Here is a 22856-nt window from a genome sequence, read left to right on the forward strand (position 1 = left end):
GTGCTTTTGTGTCAGTTCAAAGCAATACAAAATCTCCCTGGCTCTCCCCTCTGGCCAAGGTTCCCTCTTTGGTCTGTGGATGATAGGAAAGCTCTGGGATGTCCCAGAGGAGGGAAACCCATTCAATAAACCTGATTTTTGGCACAGGATCAAGCCTGGTGGTTCTGTGTCACCCTGCAGTGACACAGTGCTGTGCTGTACAGTACATCAATGCAGCATTCAGTGTGTCCCTGAGCTAATAAACCCTGCTGCAAAATAGAAATTTCAATGCTCCTAAAAAAATCTAATCAAGGGCAATCAATCTAACAGTCTAGACAGTCAGCCTGAGCAAACAACCAACCTGAATGATCTGACCAAGAGCAAATTCTGCTTTCTTTTTTATTTGTTTGTAACTGAACTCTTTCATATATTTCTTCACAACTTTTGCCCTGCAGTATGGCTTAAGCACAGTATCTGCCTCAGAGATATAAATGGGACTGTAAATGTCCTGTGGGAAGCACCCTAAGAGGCGAGGAAGGCACAAATGTGCCTTGTGGACCCTGAAACCCCAATGGTTTAACATCCTGCAGTAGCAGTAAAATCCAAAATCAAATCAAAATTAAATCCAAAATCAAAATCTCTGGGCAATCCAGTAGGTGCTGTATTGAATTTTAGGTACTGAATTAAGGATCTCAGTCTTTGACTCATCACTGGAAACTCTCTTTAAAGTCAGCAAAGGGAGATACACACCTCCAGAAGGAGGTCAGAGAATTTGGGAGTCTCTTTGCTTCAATACATAGTGGGGCTAGAAATCCTCTCCTCAGTGCTGTAAAGTGCCAGAAGTTCGGAAGGATAAAGTCTGGATCATGGCAGAAAATACAGGTGACCTCTTTGCAGAGAACAAAAAGGACACCAGCAGTAATTTGTCTCTTCCACAGCTAATAGATGGTTCTGGGGGCTGTAACGCTAAAACTGCTGATAAATAAAAGAGTCAGCCTAAATTAGGAGATTCACTAATCAGCTTGCACACAGCCAGATAGCCCTGAGCAAGGTCTCTTCAGCCCTCATGTGTGGTGGATGTGAGCTGAGCCCTCAGCACCACTCGATTGTTCCTTTGAGCATCTCCCAGAAGCTGGGCCTCAGTCAGCAAAACACCAAAGAGGTTTTGCGTGCAGCAGTTAAAGGTCTGCAGGAGCTGTCAGATGCTCTTTGAGATATTCCCTGTCACGTGGAGCAGGTTGCCAGATTCAGTTCCCTTGCCAGTGAAAAGCAGCTCGTGTTTCTTGTGCTGGGCCTTTTTTTTTGTTTTTTGGTGTCTTTCTTTTTTCTGGTAGCAAAGTGGCTTTGACAGCCAGGAAAAGTGTGTTGGCAAACTGAATTATTACAATTTCATGTCTCAGAGCAGGCTGAAAAGTGTTTAAACATCTAAAGCATTGCCCATTCACCATGTGCAGTCACGTTATCAGAAAGCAAAGTTTTGATGCATTATCTGCTTTTTATTTCCCTTCCTTCTTTCCTCTTTAAACCTTCTGCAGATTTCTTCAAAGGTAAAACAGTTTTCAATCACTGGCTGCCAGGCATATGCTACAGCAACATCACATTTCAGTTGGTATCAGAAGCAACCTTCAACAAGAGCACGCTGGTGGAATACAGTGGGGTCCAGCACGAGCCCAAGCAGCACAGAACAGGTGATGAAAATTCTTATACATAATTTCTTTCAAATCTGTATTGCTGCTTTTCTTGCTGCTGTATGGAGGGGACTGATCCCACAGAGAGCAAGGGCTGTGTGGGAGCAGTCCTGGGAGCACAGGAGGAGAGAGAGGATGTTGTGGCTGTTCCATAGGATTGTGATGCAAACAGTGCACAGGGAAATTTGTGTGAGTGTTTCTGTTATAAAGCTTGCTTCTTAGAAAATAACTTCTCCTTCACATGAGGTATCCTAGGCCTTGTGCAAGTGTCACTGTGATATTTTCTGAAAAATCCTTTTGCCAGGATTTTTCTCCTGAGAAGCTCAGAAGCCTCAGAAAAGAAATGTAAACAATAATTATCTGATTGCCTGGAATGTGGTTTGGAGGTTGCTTACCAACAGGTGCATCTTTGATTGGTTCCATGTGGATTGTTTTTACTTGATGGCCAATCATAGGTCCAGCTGTGTCGGGACTCTGGTCAGTCACAAGATTTTATTATTCATTCTTTTCTAGCTTTCTGATGTCTCCCTCCTTTCTCTTTCTTTAATATAGTTTTAATGTATAATTTTCTTTTAATATAATGTATGTAATAAAATAATAAATCAGCCTTCTGAAGCATGGAGTCAAGATTCTCATCTCTCCCCTTGTCCTGGGGACCCTCGAACACCACCACATGCAAGGAATGAATTTTTATGCCACAGGAATAGCTGCACTGAGCAGACTATTGATCTGTCTCTGTTGGTCTGTCTCCCTGTGCAGTGAATCACAGCTGAACTGCTCCAGAAGCCCTTCCTCACTGTGCACTTTTCCATCACAGAGAAGAATGTCATAGCTGCCCGACTTGGCGGCCACTCTGTGCCCTGAAGCATGAACTTTTAATTTCCAAGACAGCAATGTTGCAGAGGCTGAAAATTGCATTTGTTCAGGGTCCAGAACTAATTTAATTTGGTCCTGGGATGGTGCCCAAAACTTTTTTGTTAATCTCTTGGACCGCAGACATTTATCAGGGTCCAAAGTGAAATGTACCAGCGATAAAATCAAAAGGCCAAATCTTCAGATGAATACACTGGTGCTGGTCCATTGCCTTGGACAGAACTAAGCCAACTGATGCCAGCTGAGTTCTGTCCTGAAGATCCTAAATACAGTTGTTCAGATATTGAACCATAACCAACAGGATCCCTTTTATTTTTTCCTGCTGCCCAACCATGCTTCATTTTTCACATGAACTGCAATGAGAATGTAAAGTCTGGTTTTCTATTAGTTGCTGTGACTGGGATGGGAGTTGAACAAATTAGTGTGCTGTAAAGTGCCAGCTTAAAAGGTGCCAGGCAAAATTATTTGCAGAGGGTACTCACACTTAAGAGTGTGTAAGGAGAGGCAGACAAGCAATTACAGAGAGACAAACAAAATGCTGTGTGTTCACCTCCTGCCATCAGCTGAAGTAACTTCTTTGCGTGCCAGACTCTTGTCTTGTGGAGACCCAAATCTTAAGATCAAGCTTTCACAAATATTAAATTTTAAACTGATGTTTAATGCTTGTGAAAAGGTGGCTGCTAAAAGCATATGAAAAGCCCTACAGCAAGGTTATTTTTTAAAATATGAGCTATGGCATATATTCATTTTGCAAATGTTTCAATTCTTTTCTACAGAGGTGGGCTTTTTTTTCCATGACTGAGAACTTCCTGGAAGACACAACAAAGATTCACTGTTAAAAATTCACACTGGAGTAGCCTTGCTGTTACAATAGCACTGAAGTTTGATTTACTGTGACTTCACACCTACTTTACTTCCTGGCATTCTTTATTGTGATTATGCTGTGAATTTATCTGTGAATTTATTCATCTTGATCCCTCCACAGTCGCTTCTGGTATATGTATGGGAATTGGCAAGAGAAGGGAGGATCTTAGTGAGAAGTTATTTCAAGCCATCCCTAGAAGAATGCTATTTGTATGGGGAATTAATACATTTAAAGGTGCACAGAACACACCCATTAAAATCCTATCCCTTGCTTCTCTTCCAGTTCCTTACCCACCCCGAAACATTTCTGTCCAGATCATCCCAATCAACAGGAACAACTGGGAAGAGCACAGCGGGAATTTCGCCGAGGAATCCTTCATCGGCCCGCAGGAAATCATGAGGAAAGAGAAATCCAGCCGTCCCTCTGAGAGCCCGACTGCAAGGCCAGCAGCAAACTCCTCTGCAGGCTGGCTGGACGAGCCCTCCAACAGCACCGAGGATGGAGCCAGCTCTCAGCCGTCCTGGTGGTCCAGCGAGGCCGAGTCCTCCGAGGGCGAGGAGGAGTTTGTGCCTGCAGCTTCCAGGGATTATGGAGCCCCTGATGCCAGCACGGGGTCTGGCAGGCCCACAGCAGAGCCCTCTCCCTTCCTGCCTGTGCAGATGGTGCTGACCTGGCTGCCCCCAAAGCCCCCTACTGCCTTTGATGGTTTCCACATCAATATTGAAAGGGAAGGTAAAGCAGAGCCTCGTGCCCTTCTTGTCCGCCTTTTCTGTAATTCCACTGGTGGTTGTCTCCTCTATGAATCATTGATTACCTGGTTCTGTGCTTCAGAGTATTGCTGGATGGGGTCTATGTGCAAATCACAAACAGCTGGGAACATGTTTTGAGCTGTTTTATTTTCCAGCATCAGTCTCATTCCATGGCTATGACAATGGGAAGATGCCAGCAGCTCACATCCCAGGCAGCAGACCAAGAACTTAATGTTACAACTTACTTTATAAGTCTTTTGACCACTCACACAAAGCAAAAGCACATTGACAGTAGTTCTATCCAACCACTATAAGCCCACATACCTTTGGTTAAAACAGTGCTTGCTTATTTAGAATACAGTACCTGCTTGTAAACCTTAAAACACAATGCACAGATCTCCATTATTAAGCTTAGAACTTCCTAATATCTCACTAGATAAACTTTTCTGCAGCTATTATCCTTACTTTTCTACTTTTTACATATTTTTTCTGCTGACCTATCTCATGACTACTGCTCAGCTCTAATGACAGTTCTGCTGTCTTTAAAGCCTGCCTTTTGCAGCTTTCCCAAAACCCTCTGATTTTATGAATTCCCACACAGAGGGCTTTGTTAGATCCCATGCATTTCTTGAGCAGTTTTTGCATTGTGCAGCATCTACTTCTAGCTGAGCAGGAGTAAACCACAGTTTGCAGTTCTCTTTTGTTAAAAAAGATTTATACTGCCATACATATTGCCACACTGTTTGAATAAAGTCCTTTTGGATACCTTTTAATCCCTCAGCTGAAACAGGATTAGCATTTCTGATGTAAATAATTTTATTGGTGGCTGGAACCTTTCAAATTTCAGTTAATCCACACTTTGTTTTCTCCCTCCTGATTTAGAGAACTCCACAGAGTTTTTGACAGTGAGTGAGGACACCCACAAATTTGTTGCTGAACTGAAAGAACCAGGAAAATACAAGTTGTCTGTAACAACATTCAGCTCCTCTGGCTCTTGTGAAGTTCGGGGAAGTCAATCAGCAAAAACACTCAGCTTTTACATCAGTAAGTATCTCACCAAACTCAGCTTTTTCTCCCTGAGCAACATAACTGTAATGTACAGAGCTTGACCACTGGGGTATTTCTGGCACCTGCTGATGGATCACAAGGGTCTGGTCTTCTGGAATTCCCTGTTCCAGAGAAGGAAATGCAGTGCAAATATGTTAATTTATTACAACCTGCCTGGATGGACCTTGGTTGTGCCATCTTAGCAGTCTTAGGAAAGCAAGTGATGTGATGGAGTCAGTGTTCAGAAGTGAAATTGAGTTTCCCTTTTCTCACAGTGAGGATTTAATTCCAAGAATTAATTTGGTGGTTGTAGAGAGCTTTGGAAATATTTAACTTTCCTACTCCTGGAGTATGCACTGTGTTAGGGATGAAGGGCAGCCCAGGCTGAGAGTGTGGGAATTGCACAATTAAACACTGAACTCTGAAATTGAATGGTCTCTGAGAGAACACAGAGCAAATTACAGCAGATGAAGTGGTTCAGCCTGCTAAATTCAAAGGAGAAAAAGTAATTTATTATTTCCCCGTAGAATCCCAGGCTTTCTTAACTGGAGATTTAGTAAAAGACAAAGTAATAATACACTACTGTGTAAACTAATACCATGACTGACAATTGGATCAGCAAGTGAGACAGGTATTGGTGAATTCAGATCATTATCCTTCTAATGGCTGTGGTCACCTTTGCACCTTTTTCTGCAAAAGGAAATAGATACACCCTACAGAATGCCCATGGAATGAGACAGGGGAATACTTGCAGCACTGCACAATTTTGCATGTGAAAAGATAATGCTTTCCCAAACCATGAGTGCTGCAACAAGACACAGTAGCCAAAGCTGGCAGAAAAAATCCCATTAAAAGGAAATGTAGTCAAGCACTTCAGTATATTATGAATAAAAATTGTGTCTTTTGTAGCTCATAACCTTTACAAATAATAGGTATTTAAATTTGAATTCATCATAATGCTAGACTGCATGTAGCAATTCCACTATTGCTCCGTTTTTAACAACTTTATACTGGAAAGAAACAATAATTGGAAAACATCCAGAAAACAGCATGTGAGAGAGAAGGTCTCTGCTCTTTTAATTTCAGTCTTCTGTTTTTCTCTAGGAATAGTTGGACAGCTTTATTATATGAAAAGCATTAAAGTAGATAAAGAAATATGTAGCATTGCTATTAGTACCAAATGTTTTTCCATTTTTCAAGGTGTGACATATTTTATTTTCATTAAGCAGTATTTAATGCTTAAAGTGTCCACCATGCTAACTGTGTACCTGAGAGAAATGAGGACATGTTAACCCAAAGTTCATGGGTGTGGATGGCCAGATTAAATATGAATCTTATTATGGATAAAGTATTAAAGTGTTAGAGGAAGGCAATGGCATTTTAATTTTACATGTAACACATAACAAACTTTGGGTTTTGTCAGTTACTTTTGCAGACTTTTACAACAAAATGAGGGTTCTTGGCAGTCACCTTAGTTATTCTGTCAAATGCAAGGTCCTTAATGTTTTAGATAGATTCTGTATGTATTTCTGGTAGAATGCCAAATTGGAGATATGAAAAAATGCTCTGAGGCTGAAATTGCTTTTCTATTCCCCTTCCTGAGTCTGATCAAGTAGACTTTTTGTGTGGGGACTACAGCTCTGGGTTATGACATGAGGCATCTCTGCTGCTTTAATGCCAGTGCTGAAACAGCTTCTGAATAGTGAGAGCTGCATGTACATCCTCTGTCTCCAGAGAATAATCTAATGATCAAAGTCCTCTTTTTTACCTCTGTGGGTGTGGGTCTGCTTCTGTGAATAAATTTTGCCCACAGTATCAATCATATATTTTCCTTGTAATGCTTGGTTGGTGAATCATCCTGTCAAATTACTGGCTTTAGGTTACATATTTTTGTTGCATCCAGATAGCAGTCAAATCTTATAGGCTGATCTTAAACCACATTCTTGCTCTGGCATTTGTTTTATTTTATCAATAAATGTAAATTACCATTAGAGTTGCACAGAGGAAGAACGTCAAGGAGAGAGAGGTCACAAGTATTGCTTAAAAGTGACAAAAAAATGGGCTATTTTCATGAAATACAAAATTTTGACCAAGTCTAGCTGAAGTTATTTTCCAAACTGTTCTTTTATCTATATTTAAAGCTGTGTTCTCAACCAAGTGCTCCAAAAAAATGAGATTGTTCACTGTGGTGACCTCTATGAACTTGATTTTATACTTTGAGGCTATAGTGTGCTTGGAGGGTGTGTCAGTGTGTGGAGAGGTGAAAAAAATCTGTGTGCTTATGCTTTAATATTGGTCAATGATCTGTACATTATTGGCTGCCCATGCTTTTAAGCATTCCCTTGGAGCAAATCTGATCCTGCTGGGTGGTTTCTGGTGAGCAGCAAAGAATAATGCCCTCTGAATTGTCAGACAGGAGACAGGCACATTCCTCTTGTCACGGGCTCTGCTGCAGGTGCTGTGGGGGTGGACATCTGCCAGTCCAGCCTCCCTCACCTGAAAGGGAATAAATAATAAATAAATAAATAATATTTTGAACTTTTAATAATATATATTAATATATTATAATATGTTATTAATAATAAATAATAAATAAATAATTAAATCATTACAAAGGGGGATAAAGGGAATTAATAATTATTAAAGGGAATAAGGGGAATAAATAATTCGATGAAATAAGGGTGTTTTAACCTGTGTGCCTCAAATGGATGGAGTGGCTTGCTCACCTGTGCTTTTGGGCCATGTCCCAGGCCCCACAGGGGAGTGGATAGAGGAGCTCACTGAGAAGCCCCAGCATGTGACAGTGACAGTGCTGAGCTCCACGACTGCCCTGACCTCCTGGACAGCGTCACACGAGAGCAGTGGCAACAGCACCATCGTGTCTGTGCTCTCCCTCACCTGCCAGAAGCAGAAGGAGAGCCAAAGGCTGGAGAAACACTACTGCACTGAGGTAAGGAGCAGAAGCTGGAGCGTTTTCCAATCCAGTACAAAAAATCACGCTGCTGTTTAGAATCCCTGTGCCCCAGGGCTCTCTGAGGCTGCAGGGCACAGTGGCAGCTGCTCCCTCCTGCAGCCCAGAGGGAGGGATGTGGCTGGTGCTGAGTGCAGGGGAGAGCCCAGCAGTGAGAATGTGCAGCACAGCACAGGCTTGTTCAAGTGCTGTTCCTGCTGGACTTGCTGTGGCTTCACTCAGGCATGTGCTGCAGTGCATCTGTAATAAGCAAAGTGCTCACATGCGTGGTTATCATCAAAGCAGCATAAATTATTTCTTAGCTGTCCCACATTTGAGAACAGAGCCTGACTGTAAATCTTCTGGAGCTTTCGAGATGATCAGAAGCCAGCTTGTCTTTTCATCCATAGGAAAAAGTGTCAGCACTGGGAAACAAACAGCAATTCAGACCACCAGTGATTTGTATGGACAAGTCCTTTATGGGGTGTGTTTGGACAAATCCTTTATGGGATGTGTTTGGACAAGTCCTTTATGGGATGTGTTTATAGCCTTCAAGAGTGCTGAACCCCAAAACCTGACAGTTTTCTGCTGCTTGAAGCCCTTAGTGAGTGCAGGCTCTGTGCCTGTGGAAGGTCAGTGCTACGTGGCTTCAATTAGAGAGATTTTAGCCCTTTACATCTCAGTGACCTCACCAGGATGCTGATGCAGTCTTTTTCTGAGCAGGGCCATGGCTTCTGTCTGGCTCCCTGAAATGTGTGTGATGGAGGAGGCTGCAAAGCACTGCAGCCCACCCATGGGAATGGATGGGACTGCTGGCATCCTTGTAAATCACCTCCTTCAACTTCATGATCAGCTCTGCCAGTGGATTAATAATAATTTTTGACCCTTAAAATGCCTTGTAAAATTAATCTCTGAAGAAGTTTTGAGTTTCAGTTCAAGAATGGCTTTGAACTTAAATGTTTGGAAGTGTCTTGTTGTGACAATTGTTTTTCAGAATCAGCTTGTTATCTTATTGTTTCTTGTATTTCTTAGAAGTGCAGCCATTTAAATGGGAAGCAAAGTCCAGTAGGTGATTATAAACACAAATCCCAAACATTTGCATTTATAATTTTCACAGATACTACAGGATTCATCTACAAAGTCAAAAACAAGTACCTAAAGTTAATCTGTGAATAAACAAGATATCAGTAAAAGTAAATTTGAATTTACTGCAAGTAGGTCAAGAAGTCTAAATACAGTTATTTATTTCTTTTTGTCATTATATATATATATTTGTATCCAACTTTATCAACTTACTATACCTTGAATTGTTAATAACTATTAGTTTGTCTTCTCCATAATGACCTGAAAAGAGTGAAATTCAGTGCAGAGTTCACAGAATCACAGAAATTCTAGGTTGGAGGAGACCTTTAAGATCGAGTCCAACCCATGTTCTAACACCTCAACTACATCATGGCACAAGAGTTCTATCCATTTCTAAAATGGTGCATGATTTAAAAGTGATTTAGCTTTCCAGAGCAGCTGGTAAAGACAAATTCCTCACTAAATCTGTGCTTGGCAGTGATACACTCATGTGCATTGCAAAAAGCCACCAGTGCAGAGGTGGCTGTGATACAGACTTTGGGAAGGCTGTGAAGAAAATATTAGTGGGAAATACCAGCCTGCAGCTCTAGAAAGGATGTGTGGAGGCTTCTCCTCAAAGCTGCTCTGTGCATTTGCTGTTTGTGGAGTCTTCAGGAGATGAGCCTCCTCCTGCTGTATCAGGGCAGGAATCACTTGGTCAGGAATTCTGCCTCCAGCTCTGACTGAAACCTGGTGGGGCACAGCAGGAATTTTAACAGTGATGTTTTCAAACTGGAAAGAAAAATCACAATGCCCCTTAGTTACAGTTTGTAGTGCTGTAGAGGGGAGGTGACAGAGAATATTTCCTCTCTGTAGAGTCACTCAGTAGATGCAGTCAGAGGACAGATTCCCCAAAATGCTGCCTTCAGCTCACAGAATAGCACCAGTGGCTGATGGGAAACCTCAGGCTGTAATTGAAAGCACATGGTCTAAATACTCCTGAATAACACCACCTGAAAATGAATAATGTAGCCTGAATGTTGTAATAGACTTTGGCAGCAGGAGAGAGTGGGTCTGCAGTGAGGTAGCTGACCTTATGGAGCCAGGCCAGTGCAATTCTCTGAGTCAGATCATTTGTGGGGCCAGTCCTGACCACTGCCACAGTTCTGCCACGTGGGGCTCAATGAATGAAGGTCTTGCTGCCAATGTGTTTGGATTCATGCCTTTTGTGATGGAGCCATACAAGTACAATCTCAATACTCTTTTATTAATCAAGTAAATGCTTCATTTCTGATTAGTTCCTCTCCTCCCAGGTGAATTCAAGCAGCAACCTCATTGAAAATCTTGTTCCTGGTGCCCAGTACCAAGTCGTGGTTTACCTACGGAAAGGACCTTTGGTTGGACCTCCCTCTGATCCTGTCACATTTTCCATTGGTAACCCCTGAATCTACTGATTGAAATGCATTTATTTCTTTTTAGGGTTTGGTTTCTTTTTTTTTTTTTTAATATATTCAGTATGTTCATTAAGTTCTGTAGACCACACCTTGATTTTAAGACTGAATCTCAATGTTCTCTGCTTTGGGATGTGAAAATGAGAAGAGCCCTCTAAGGCTGACACTGACATTTTCAAGAATGTTTTATGTCCAACAAGCAGAGCCCCCATACCTGTAATTTAGGATTCCACCAGGCTCCTACAAAGGGTCATTTAGGACAGAATTTAGTAACTTTTAGTTTCAGTGTAAATTATTTTGTTAAGATTACTGCTTAAACAAAATGTATTAATTAGAGAGAGGGAAAAGAGAATGAGATTCAATGTACAGGGTTACATTTGCAGAGTATTCAACCTGTGTCACCCAGCTTCTCCTTTTGACAAAAAGTCTGCTCAGTGGGACAGCAGGTGGCTGAAACTTAGAGATCTTCAGTATTTTTAATGCTGCTTCCTCTCTGTGATGTAGGGAAGAAAGTGAAACAGAAAAAAATGTTATCCTGTTAAGAATTTAATCCTTAAATAAAAGCCAGCATGTGGCTTAGTGATTATGGTGAGAGCCTTTTCATTCTAGTCAATCTTCTTATATATTTTCATAAATTTGGTCTGAATAAAAATTTGTAAAGTATGCTATATTTCAGAAAAGGAAAAAGTAGTATGTAAATATTTATATATACTTTAATGTTAAAATTTCTATCACAAACGCTTTTGATCTTTTCTCACTGTAATTCAAAAATCTGCAAATTTGCAAAAGTAAAATCATGTATACCCAAAGTAAATAAGTTCCTTCCTTTTCTCCACTTTTTTATGGCCTCACAACCATGAAAGTTTCTTACAAAACTGAAAATGGCAATCAGTTTCTAAACAGAACATCTCATAACTTTCATATTCTAAAGAGGCTGTTTTTATGCAGTAAAACAACATCTGTATGAGTTTTCATTTCATAGCAGTTTATTGAATATGATACTAAAATAACAGAACTGAAAAACAAATTGTCCTGTGAACTTACCAGTGGTGGCTAATGACGAATGAAACTCAAATAAAATAAAATTCACTTTAAAAAGTATTCCATTCTCCCCTCGTTATCCTAAGGCTCATTTTCACAGGGTGAGTACCAGCAGTTCAGAAAAAGCAAAGCAAAGAATGTGGTAAATGGTTTATAAAGGTAAAGGCCAATGTGGGCTGGAGTAACCTGGGTGCTGGTCTGGGTTCTGACCTGGTGTGTAATAGCTGGGGCTCTGCAGCCCTGGCAAATGTTAACTCTAAGTCCTTATTTAAGTAGCCTCAGTGAAATCATGGAGAATAATCGTTTTCCAGACCATCCAGGCTGCAGAGGTTGACCCTTAACGTGACATTCTTCAAATCACTTGACACTTTCTCGGTGTCACTGTCTGTGAGGCAAGAATAGCAGTATATGACAGAACCTTTGGGTTCCCCAGGGAAGGAGGGCTGGAGATGAAAACTTTCCTTTCTTACAGTGCTCTGGCTTTTGATGCTTTTGGTTTTGAGCATCTTGAAATATCTCCTGAGCATCCTGATTTTCAAAGTAGAATAGAGCCCTCCCTTTTTGAGAAAGAGAGATGTGTGCTTTATCTCAAGTTAAGCAGCCAACACAAAGTTGTCTGTAGCCACTTCTGAAAAAGTAGTTTTAAACTCGAGAACAAATGCTTAAAAAATGGCTTAAATAGCTGCTTGTGACCAGGAAGTTCTTGGGGATTAAAGTAATGAGAAAATCAGAAATAGGTAGAACTTGATTAGGGAAAGGTATAATTTTAAAATAAATTGCAGCTGATAACACATGCACGTTACTAACCATAATTTCTGCTTTATAGTGCCCACTGGAATAAAGGATCTGACTCTTTACCCTTTGGGACCAACTGCTGTGGTTCTGAGCTGGAACAGACCTTTTCTGGGGGTCTTCAGGAAATATGTGGTAGAAATGTTTTACTTCAACCCCTCGACCATGACCTCGGAGTGGACAACCTACTATGAAATAGCAGCAACTGTCTCCTTGACTGCCTCAGTGGTACAGTGACCATTCCTGCCTTGCTTTCCCATGCCTGTGTGGCCCTGAAACCTTGTGACTTTTTTTTTTTCCCAGCCTTTTCCCCATGAATATGTATATATATGCCTTTAAGCCTGGCGCATTTTTTCCCCCAGCAAAGGAGAGAAAATGGCTGGCCAAGGGTGCTGGAGGCATTTTCTGTTCTAAAGTAAGGCACTGCCAGCTGAACCATGCTAAATTTCAAGCAGAGCAATGAGACAGGAGTTTAGCCTGGTTTTTTGGTTGTTGTTCAGCGAGTCCAGAGGCAGCTTCAGTTTGTGGGTCAGTTTGTCAGTCAAGGCTTTAAAAGTTCCATCATCTCCTCAGGGGGTGCAGTGCAAAGGCTTATCTACATAATTAATATTGATAGTATGGATTTGGGGCTTGCAGGCTGGTCTCAGTGTGCCATGTGGAAGGCTTAGCTCTGTTTTTTGTGCAAAAAAAAGCCTTCGTGTTTCTGGAGCTGCCAAATCTTAGGCCAGGGTTTTAATTAGGTGAACACTGATCTCTAGAAGAACACACTCACACATATATTCATAGGTGCTCTTGCAGATAGAAAGTGAAATTTTCCTCCTCTTTTCCATTATTTCCTGGAGAAAGTGAAAAGATTTTATTCAGACTTTGCTGTAGTGCGAGACAGAAAGCAATTCCAGCTGAAATTAGTTGTTCAAGAAAGTTATGAGTATGCAAAAAAGATAGCAATAACTTCTGCTGCTGGTGAGAGCCACAGTGATTTACTGTAATTGATTTGCATAATACCATTTGTGGAGTCATTTTGGCTCCAGCAGCTTTACTGTAATTGGGTATGTGACTATAAATCTAACACATAAATCTCCAGGGAAATTAAAAACAAAAATAACTTACCAAACTGGTAATTAATATCTTGTAATCATGACTCAGCACAAATAGATTAATAGCTGAGTGATCTAAGTGATCCAAGAAATAAAGCTATCATGCAGAGTTAATGTGGTTCATTAGGAAAGGAGACGATGTTGTCCCTTACTGTTGCAAATCCTGCTCAGGGAAGCCAAGTTGGAATTGCTTTGTCTGGATTTCAATCTGAAATGCAACAGTGCTGGATCACAGCTAAAGTGAGTATTTCTTCAGGGATAATTTTAAAGGCTGATCCTGAATTAGGAAAAGAATGTTTCCCTATTATTCTGTTGTGGCATTTAATGTACAGGTAGGGACTGGTGAACTTTTGTTTGGGTTCTCCAGTGGTGCTCCAGAATCCCACTGATCCCTGCTGACACCTCTGAGTGCTGTATTCTGAAGCAACAATGAGAAGATTCAAAAATCAATGTCTCCAGCAGCAGGAAATAATCAAGCATTATTTCCTGGAGCATTAACATTTGATAAGAACCTTTGGAACTGGATTTGTCTTTTCACTCTGTTTGGTTGCTCCATTCATTTTGTGCTCTGCACATGAAAATTGCCAAAGTGATGTTGGTGTTTCCAATATGACACCAGGGGCATGTCAGAGGTCCAATTATCTTCAAGGATGGATGCAACTTCTTCCAAAAATCATGAAAAGAACAGATCCCACCACCTATATTTGTGCTGTCTTGTAGTATCTGGAGAAAAAAGGCCACTGCAAACAACAGAGATCTGTGAAAATAGCAATTTCTACATTGTTGAAGTTGTTCATTATTTTCAATTTCCTTTTGAATTTTTTGAATTTTAAAAATATCAAGAGGCTTTTCATCTAAACATCAATGTCTTAAATGTCCTGTGCTGTCAGTGGAAGAATAAGAGTTTTAACTTAAATATTACATGCAATACTATAATATAAAACATATTGCTTTTTATAGCTCATTTATATCTCATTTATATTTACATATATAATTTATGTCTCATAAGTCATTTATGTTTCATTCCTATTCCATTTATAATAAATGATAATAGGAAGTGAAATACACTTGGAAAATTGGAAAAAAATACATCTCTTAAAGTGACAATATCTGAGACAAAAACATCAATACTAATTTATCATCAAAGCCCATTTAATCAAACTAGAAACACCTACATTTTCCAGTTAAATATTTTGCCTTCATCACACTGGAATTGTGATGGAAGATTTCTATGTGTGAATGGTTCTTACCACCCTGGAAATCCTTTGAGATTCCTGTGGTGGGCAGAACCTGTGACCAGGTGGATGTAGATGAGCAGCAGAGCCATCACAGCTGTGTTTGCTCCCCCTGCACAGAATTTTTATTAAATTGAAAGGACAAATTTCAGAGATTTCCTGTGGTGTTTTTGGGGTTCCGTGTCATGGGTAGGAATGATGAATCTGACTCCATGTTCTTAGAAGGCTAATTTATTATTTTATGTTTTATATTATAATAAAGAATACTATACTAAACTATACTGAAGAATAGAGAAAGGATACAGATAGAAGGCTAAACAAGATACTAATGGAAAACTTGTGACTCTCTCCAGAGCCTCGACACAGCTGGCTGTGGTTGGCCATTAAGTTAAAACAATTCACATGTTGGATAAACAATGTCCAAACCACATTCCAAAGCAGCAAAACACAGGAGAAGCAATCAGATAATTATTGCTTTCATTTTTCTCTGAGGCCTTCTCAGCTTCCTAGGAGAAAAATCCTGGGCAAAGGGATTTTTCAGAAAATGTGATAGTGACAATTTCCACTGAAAGAAGGAATGGGAGTTCAGAAAAATGAGTGTGGGCACTAGGCTTATAAATACTGTTGTGTTTCAGAAGTCCTCACACTGGTGAGTTCTCTCCTGAGTTTCTCTTTGTGTTTTGTCCCTTTACAGAGAATAGCCAACCTGCTGCCTGCTTGGTACTACAATTTCCGCGTCACCATGGTCACCTGGGGGGACCCAGAGCTGAGCTGCTGTGACAGCTCCACCATCAGCTTCATAACAGGTAACCAGGCAGCTGAAAACTCTGGGGGAGTGCTCCTGGGGGCAGGGGCGCTGACCTGGGTGCTGTGCTTCTACCTACAGATATTTGCCAGTTAGGATATTTCTCATTTAAGGTTTTTGGATTTTTTTTGTTTGTTTTTTTGGGTTTTTTTTTTAATTTTTTGTTGTTGCTGTTTGGTTGGTTGGGGTTTTTTTTTGTTTTGGTTTGTTTTTTGCGGGTTGTTTTTGCTCATTTTGTTTTTGGTTTTTTGGTTTTGACTTTTTGGTTTTCTTTCTGTTTGGTTTGTTTTGGTATTTCGTTTTCTATTTTTCTGTTTTTAAGTCTCTGAGGACTGCTTTAAATGAACATATAAATGAATTTTTCCTATGCCCAGCATGGTACTTGACTGCTCTGTTGCAGTCCTCCATCAACGGAGTGCATGGCTCCACTAAGGGCCAGGGTCCTGCTCCACTTTTACCGCACCATACATTTGACACATGGAGAAGTTAATAGCTAAATTAGTAAACCTGAATTCATATGTTTCTTAATATTATCAAACACTTTTTCATTTATCTGCAATATTTCCAAGAGTTTTTTTCTCCTTCATCACCCTCCCAATAATCCCCATGTCAGAGCAGCACTGAGATGAGTGAGCTGATATAACCACAGGGATTTCCCTCTTCCACTTGGGACCAGCCATGGGTTTAACACACTCTGGCATCTCTTGGCAGATTCTTTGGATTTGGATTTTCAGTATGCCCAACAGATCAGCCACAGAGGGAGCAGCAAGAGAGAGGCCCTGTTATCACCTTACCATGCACACAGGATGGTCAGGCCAAAAATCAGACTTCTCCATTGAATAATTTTGCTTTTAAGTGTCACTGTTTAATTCACCTTGCTGATGTTGAGGTGACTGGAAGGAGGAAATAATTTAGTTTTATTGTGAGTTGCAATGAATTATACTTGTTCTTTTCCATCTGTAGGAATCCAATGAGAAGGAAAATCAGTGTATAATGTCCCAGCCACTCACCCCAAAGCAGACACTAGCCCAGTCCCTGATTTTCTGTTTGGTGAGAGCCAGAGAATGTACCCAGAAAATTTACTGAATAAGACCAATTTTCAGTGATGATTTACCCAGAGCCTGTGCCTCAGAGAGCCACAAGAGAAAAGCCAGCAGCATTTAAAGCTGTGGCTCCACTGAAACCCTCCCATGCTGAGATACCTGATCCAGGTTACTCTGCTGACAAATTCTGGCACTCCTCCAGTGTATCAGAGCTGGAGCCTCCTGAAGGGTCTCCAGGGATATTCCTTGTCCTTTGGCATCAATCAGCTTTTCTGCAGCACTGTAAGGAAGCAATTTTCCAGCTGGTTGGTTGCTGTATGAGGGAAAAAATGTCTTTTCCAACTGATTTGGGTACCAGGTTCAGTGTTTTGGAATGGAAGTGTTCCAGTGGGACACTCACTTCAGTACTGTATCTCCAGAAACCTGCAGCACAAATGAGGGAGATCAAGGGTCTTCTAAAAGGTAATCTGTCATCAGTACCAATCTGTATCTCTGTGTGATGACAGGAAAGATTGCTACTGCTCCTAAATGAAAAATTTATCAACTGCTTAACCAGCAGACAAAATCAGAAATGGATGAACCTCTAAATATCATCCATTTGTGATTGGCAAATCCTCTCTTAGGTCGTCTGGTCTTCAGTGAAAATATCCAACTGGAATGTTGTATCAATAGTTAATTTCTCTCATTATCAATGGTTTATACCCCCTGTTTCTGATCTGAATTTTTTTGTTTTTAATATCCAGTCCAAAATATTTTTTGCACTTTTATCTTACTGATTGAAGAGACACAAACCCTTTTAATTTTAGTCTCTATACAGAATTTAGTTTGTTTTTTCTGTTAATAGTTTCCATTGAACTCTGCAGGTTCTCTCTCTTTTAGGTGTTTTCCCATGTTAGTTTTTTTTTTTTTCCCACTCTGCCTCTCTAATTTTTACTGTCTTTACTAAGGCAGATAAAAACTGCAAGTGTAACATCAACCTGCTGAATATTCCTATAGAGGCACAATCATCTCCCTATTCAAAGCTCTCCTGTGTGTGTGCATCTAAATGATTGCATTTCCTGCATCTTCACGCCGGAGGTCTGTGTTGATTTACTTCTATTGTATGACTCCTAACAGAATTGATCATTTGTTGTGTACATGCTGTTTTCCAACAGACCTGGCACTATGAAATTCACTTTCTTTGAGCAGGCCCAGCACAGGGGGCAATATCTAAAAGCTCAGCCCTGTCCAAATCCTGCCCTCCTCTGCCAGTTCCATGCTCCTTGCATGGTTCATCAGCCCTGCTTTTCCTTTCAGGGTATTGATGAAAATGTTGAATAGCAATGAGGCATTAAAATCACACTGTGATTTTAAGTGAAGAGCCCTGACAAAGAAAGCTGATTTGGTCAAATTGCAAGCACTTACCAATAGATGGTCAGCACTGAATGTGAGCATTAAATGCACTCCTGTCCTCTGATTGCCTTATTACTTGTAATCTTTCCAGCTTTGCCCAGGAACTGCAGCCAGGCTGGCTTGTGAGGTTTGCCAGTTTGTCATTTCTGCAGGTTTGAAACGTTTGTCCCCAGTAGGTGCTGCCTTTTCACAGCTTTAAGCCACCAGGGACTGAGAGTTCTTTCTCAGACTCTTCCCTCCCAGAGAGGGAGCAGATGGTTTTATGGAGCACTTGGTCCCTTTCTGCACCATTTTGAACAATGCCACCTCCCCTGCACAGGTTGACAGGAATTAGAATGAACAAACAAACAGAAAAAAAGCCAAAACACCAAAAAACCCTGTATTTTAAAAATACTGGAGGGGAAGTTTTGTAGGCTTGGCAGTACTCCATCTGTCAGCTCTTCTGTGTATAACTGGAGAGCCAAGCTCCACACCTGGAGCATGAGGTTGAGTTTCAAAAACAGAGGAGAAGGCTCAGCTGGGAGTTTAGGATGGAGCTTGCAGGGAGCTCAGAGCAGAAATTCCCTAAAGCAGGATCCCACTGCTCCTGGGGAGGCTGGGGACTGGGGTGATGAGAGGGAGCTTTCTCCCACAGCTACAGAGAGGAGATTTGGGGGATCCAAGAGACCTTTCAGAAGCAGCATTTGTCTCCCAGCTCCTGTTTTACTCAGGCAGGGATGGTGGTGCTGCCAGGGTTGCTGTGGTGACTAATGAGTTTTTAATGCCACCTGCTGCAAACAGCTGGATTTAAAACAACCACAGGCAAAGGCTCTTTGGGCCACCAGCATTTGCTTTTTGCAGTGAGGATGCTTTCATCTTTGGAGGAGCAGAAGGAGTGAGAAAGAAAGAAAGACAGACTCTGAGTGCTGCTGGCTGCCTGTTGGTCCCTTGGGTTCTTCCAGATGTCACTTTGGTCCAGGTCAGCAGCAGGGTGTGACTTCCCACAGCCTCCCTGTGCTCCCCAGAACCTTGTGCTGGGCCACACCAGCCCTGGCCCTTGGTCTCATGTGACATATCCTGGACATTCACTGCCATGAAAGCATACCATCAATGAAAAGGAGCAGGGGGAAATCATTATTTGTGTATGAGATTCATGGCTTTAAACTGCAAGGATGCACAGGGATGGGCTGGGAACTTTAAAAATTAAAATAAATACTGCTTCAAGGATTTTATACCAAATCTCCTCAGGAGCATAAAAGGACATTTTCAAGATTCATTTGGGAGAATAGTCTTACTAAACATTTCTAAAGGCCCCTAAATTGTCTGTGCATTGCATTTGCTGCCTTCCTCAGTGAATGCTTCAGTAAGGTCTCAGTGCCAAAGTGGAAGGAGCCTTTGTGAAAGCAGCAGTGACATCTTGTGGCCCTTTCCAAGAGACCTGGTCTCCATCCTGCATTCCCTGGCACCCAGGGCTGTGCTCCTCTCACCTGCCCTGTCACAAACACACTGAACACAACAGCAGAGGAAGACCAGGCAGTTCACACCATTTTCCCCACTGTGCTCCTCAAAATTCCCTTGTAGTATCCAAATTTTCCTACTCATATCTCCTTGGGAGGGGGTTGAGATCTTCACAGACTGAGATTTTCACTTTTGTGTCTCCACTCACTATTAATTTAACTCTTTTCTGGGCTCCTGCACCTTTGAATCAGTCAATCAGTGTGAGCTGTGCTCCCTCTCCAGTTAATGGAGAGGCACCTCCCTCTGAGAGGGAATCCTCATGTTAAACACCAATTTTAGTGTTATTTGGGAGGTTTTAGGGTTGTTCTGGAGGTTGCTGTCACAGGTCACAGCCGATGAGAGAGCCAGCAAGGGAGGTTGGCTGAGTCCCAGTTCCTGGGGGTGTTGGACAGACATGTGGATGTAGTGCTGAGTTTGGTTTGGCGGTGGATGTGGCAGTGCTGGATTAAGGATTGGTTGAGATCTTCACTGACTGAGATTTTGACTGATTGAGATTTTCACTTTCGGGTCTCCTTTTACTATGAATTTAACTCTTATGGAGTTCTGCACATTTGAATCAGGCAATCAAGGTGAGCTGTGCACCCTCTCCAGTTAATGGGGAGGCACCTCCCTCTGAGAGGGAATCCTCATCTTAAACACCAATTTTAGTGTTATTTTCGTGGTTTTAGGGTTATTCTGGAAGTTGCTGTCTTTCTGCAGGTGACAGCTGATGAGACAGCCAGAAAGGGAGGGTAGCTGAGTCCCAGTTTAAAGTCCATGTGGATATGGAGCTGAGGGACCTGGTTTGGTGGTGGATGTGGCAGTGCTGGTTAAAGATTGATCTCAGTCTTAGAGGTCCTTTCCAGCAGGAGTGACTCTGTTATGTGGGCTGCAAATAGAGCCAAGGATTTGCTGGCAGCTCCAGAACAACAAAATCCCTCCTAACAGGGCTGTGATGGGGCCCTTTTTCCCTCCCGTCCACCCAGGGAGCAAGGGTGGTCATAACTTCTCATGCAAAAGTTGTTCTTTGGAAATCTGCAGGGTTTGGGCTTTTCCTCCTAGAAAGATGCAAGCTCAGTGAAACGTATTTTTTTTTCCTATATAAAACCTATCAATGTAACAATTTATTATTTCTTTTCAATTCAGTGACACAGTGAAGCAACATCTGAGGCTTTTGACTTGAATTTGACTTACAAATGTGACTAAAAAAATTTTTTTTATCTGCTGTAATTTTTTTAAACTGAAAGATTGCAAAAAGAAGTGTATTTTCAATCTGATTATCTCCCAGGTTAAACAATGATTTTCATATATTTCATCTGGTGCTCAAATGGTTTTAAGGATGCTTTCCTGCTAGCTTTGTGATATTCTCCTCCTGACAGCATCCTTTGGCACAAGTTTATCACTGGATTTGCTAATCAGCTGTGTTAAACCCTGTCTGTAACACACTTGCCTTCTTCCTTCAGCACCTGTGGCACCCAAAATTACCTCTGTGGAGTATTACAACCACCTCCTGTACGTCACCTGGACCTATGGAGGAGATGGCCCCGACCTTTCTCATTCCAGGATGCTGCACTGGATGGTCGTTGCAGAAGGAAAGAAAAAAATCAAGAAGAGTGTAAGTACCAGTGTGGAAAGTGGGTGGTGTTCATTTCTTTGAGGATTTTTTTTTCCTTTTTTTTTTTTTTTTTTTTTTTTGGTGGGCTTTTGTTTGCTTGGTTTGTTTTCCTGAGTTGTTAATTCAGTAAAATTTTGACAACTCTGATAACTTTGTGTTATATATTATATGTTATGTATTATATATTATATGATATGTGTTATATATTATATATTATATGCTATGTATTATATGTTATGTATTATATATTATATATTATATATTATATATTATATATTATATATTATATATTATATATTATATATTATATATTATATATTATATAGTTAACAGAGTTGTCAAAGTTTTTCTGAGTTAACAACTATACATATATATATCATATATATAATGTATATATATTTTTATATATACATAATATATAATATATTGTATTATTTATTTTATATATATTATATATATAACTTAGTTATGTAACTTTGATTACTATTCCAGCAAGTTTGGTGGAAGCCAGTAAAAGTTATTTCCCAGTGTTAGATCACTTTGAAAGACTTGAGTTCTCAAAATATCCAGCGGACAAAGTGTTTCTGTAGTGATCCAGTGAAGGTGTTGATAATTTATGTAATTTAAAAAGAGCTTAAAAACTTCTCAGTTTCAGACAGTAAAGCTTAAAGATTATTCTTACATACAGGTATGGTATTTTCTATTTTAATTTATTAATAAACAGAGTAAGCTACTGGCTAAGGTTGTTTTATTTGTTCAAGTACTGTCGTTTCCCTTTTTCTGACTTTATCTTCATAAATTCTGTGTTCTTTATTTATGTTTGAATACAAGTTACACTAATTGAAGGGATGAGCATTTCACCCAGAATGTGTGCACTTAAAAAACTTGCTAGATGCTAAGCTGTGCTCTTGGTACATTCTCTTGAACATTCAGAAAATTGGAAGTGTATTTTCAGCAGAAGTGCAAATTGATCTATAAACAAAATTTTAAAGCTTTAGGGATGTCTTTACAAATGTGTGTCTTCATATTCCTTGTAAGACAAGGGAACCCAGAGGGTATTCTTTAGGAAAATCCTGCAAAAACCTACCTATTTATAGCTAACTTTTATGGTTCTGTTCATATTTATCCATATGGGTAAATATGTCAACATATTTGCAGGCATCGAGCTCATCTTCCAAGCTCTGTTAGTCATTTCCAGGAGCTGTTTCCTTTAAAACTCATTGTAATATCATAATTTGATTTTATTATCATTGCTAATATGGTTGGTTTTTTTGTGGTATTATTGAAATAAATAGGTAACACTGTCAGATGATGCTGACTTTTTCTTCCTGCTCCCTGTGTGTTTCCCAAGTCTCCACAGAAGTTGGTCAGTTTTTAGAGAAGTGGTGAAAATTACGTGCAAAGCCCTGTTGGTCTTTATTCAGAACTGTCAGTTTCTCTTCCATCTGAAAGCTTCAGCCTAAGAATTAGGCTGAAGTGACTTTGAAAACCAGCATGAGATTCCTGGATAGGCCCTTTATATATAGTCCAGAAGTGCTCTGAAAACAATTCCGAGTTCTGCATCCTTCTCCATGACTCTGGAGAAATTGGAAGATTACCCTAAAATAAAAGGAAGAAGTTATTCTCAGTCTTTTGAGACTCAGTTTAGGATCTGGTTTCAGACTCGCAGATGATTGAAGTCAGACCCTGAGACCTC

At 40.5% G+C, this 22856-nt stretch overlaps 1 protein-coding gene across 2 annotated transcripts in view; it reads left to right on the forward strand.

Annotated features, from left to right (window-relative positions):
• The window catches only part of PTPRO (protein tyrosine phosphatase receptor type O), a 140400-nt gene that overhangs the window by 84310 nt on the left and 33234 nt on the right, over positions 1-22856 (forward strand). For both annotated transcript variants that reach the window (XM_058023026.1, XM_058023027.1), the window contains exons 4-11: positions 1515-1667; positions 3688-4137; positions 5037-5198; positions 7952-8151; positions 10527-10647; positions 12532-12725; positions 15524-15635; positions 21009-21160. In XM_058023026.1, coding sequence (XP_057879009.1) covers positions 1515-1667; positions 3688-4137; positions 5037-5198; positions 7952-8151; positions 10527-10647; positions 12532-12725; positions 15524-15635; positions 21009-21160 — 1544 coding nt within the window. The remainder of the gene's footprint in view (positions 1-1514; positions 1668-3687; positions 4138-5036; positions 5199-7951; positions 8152-10526; positions 10648-12531; positions 12726-15523; positions 15636-21008; positions 21161-22856) is intronic.

Source organism: Melospiza georgiana, chromosome 4, assembly GCF_028018845.1.
Source record: "Melospiza georgiana isolate bMelGeo1 chromosome 4, bMelGeo1.pri, whole genome shotgun sequence".
Lineage (NCBI taxonomy): Eukaryota > Metazoa > Chordata > Aves > Passeriformes > Passerellidae > Melospiza > Melospiza georgiana.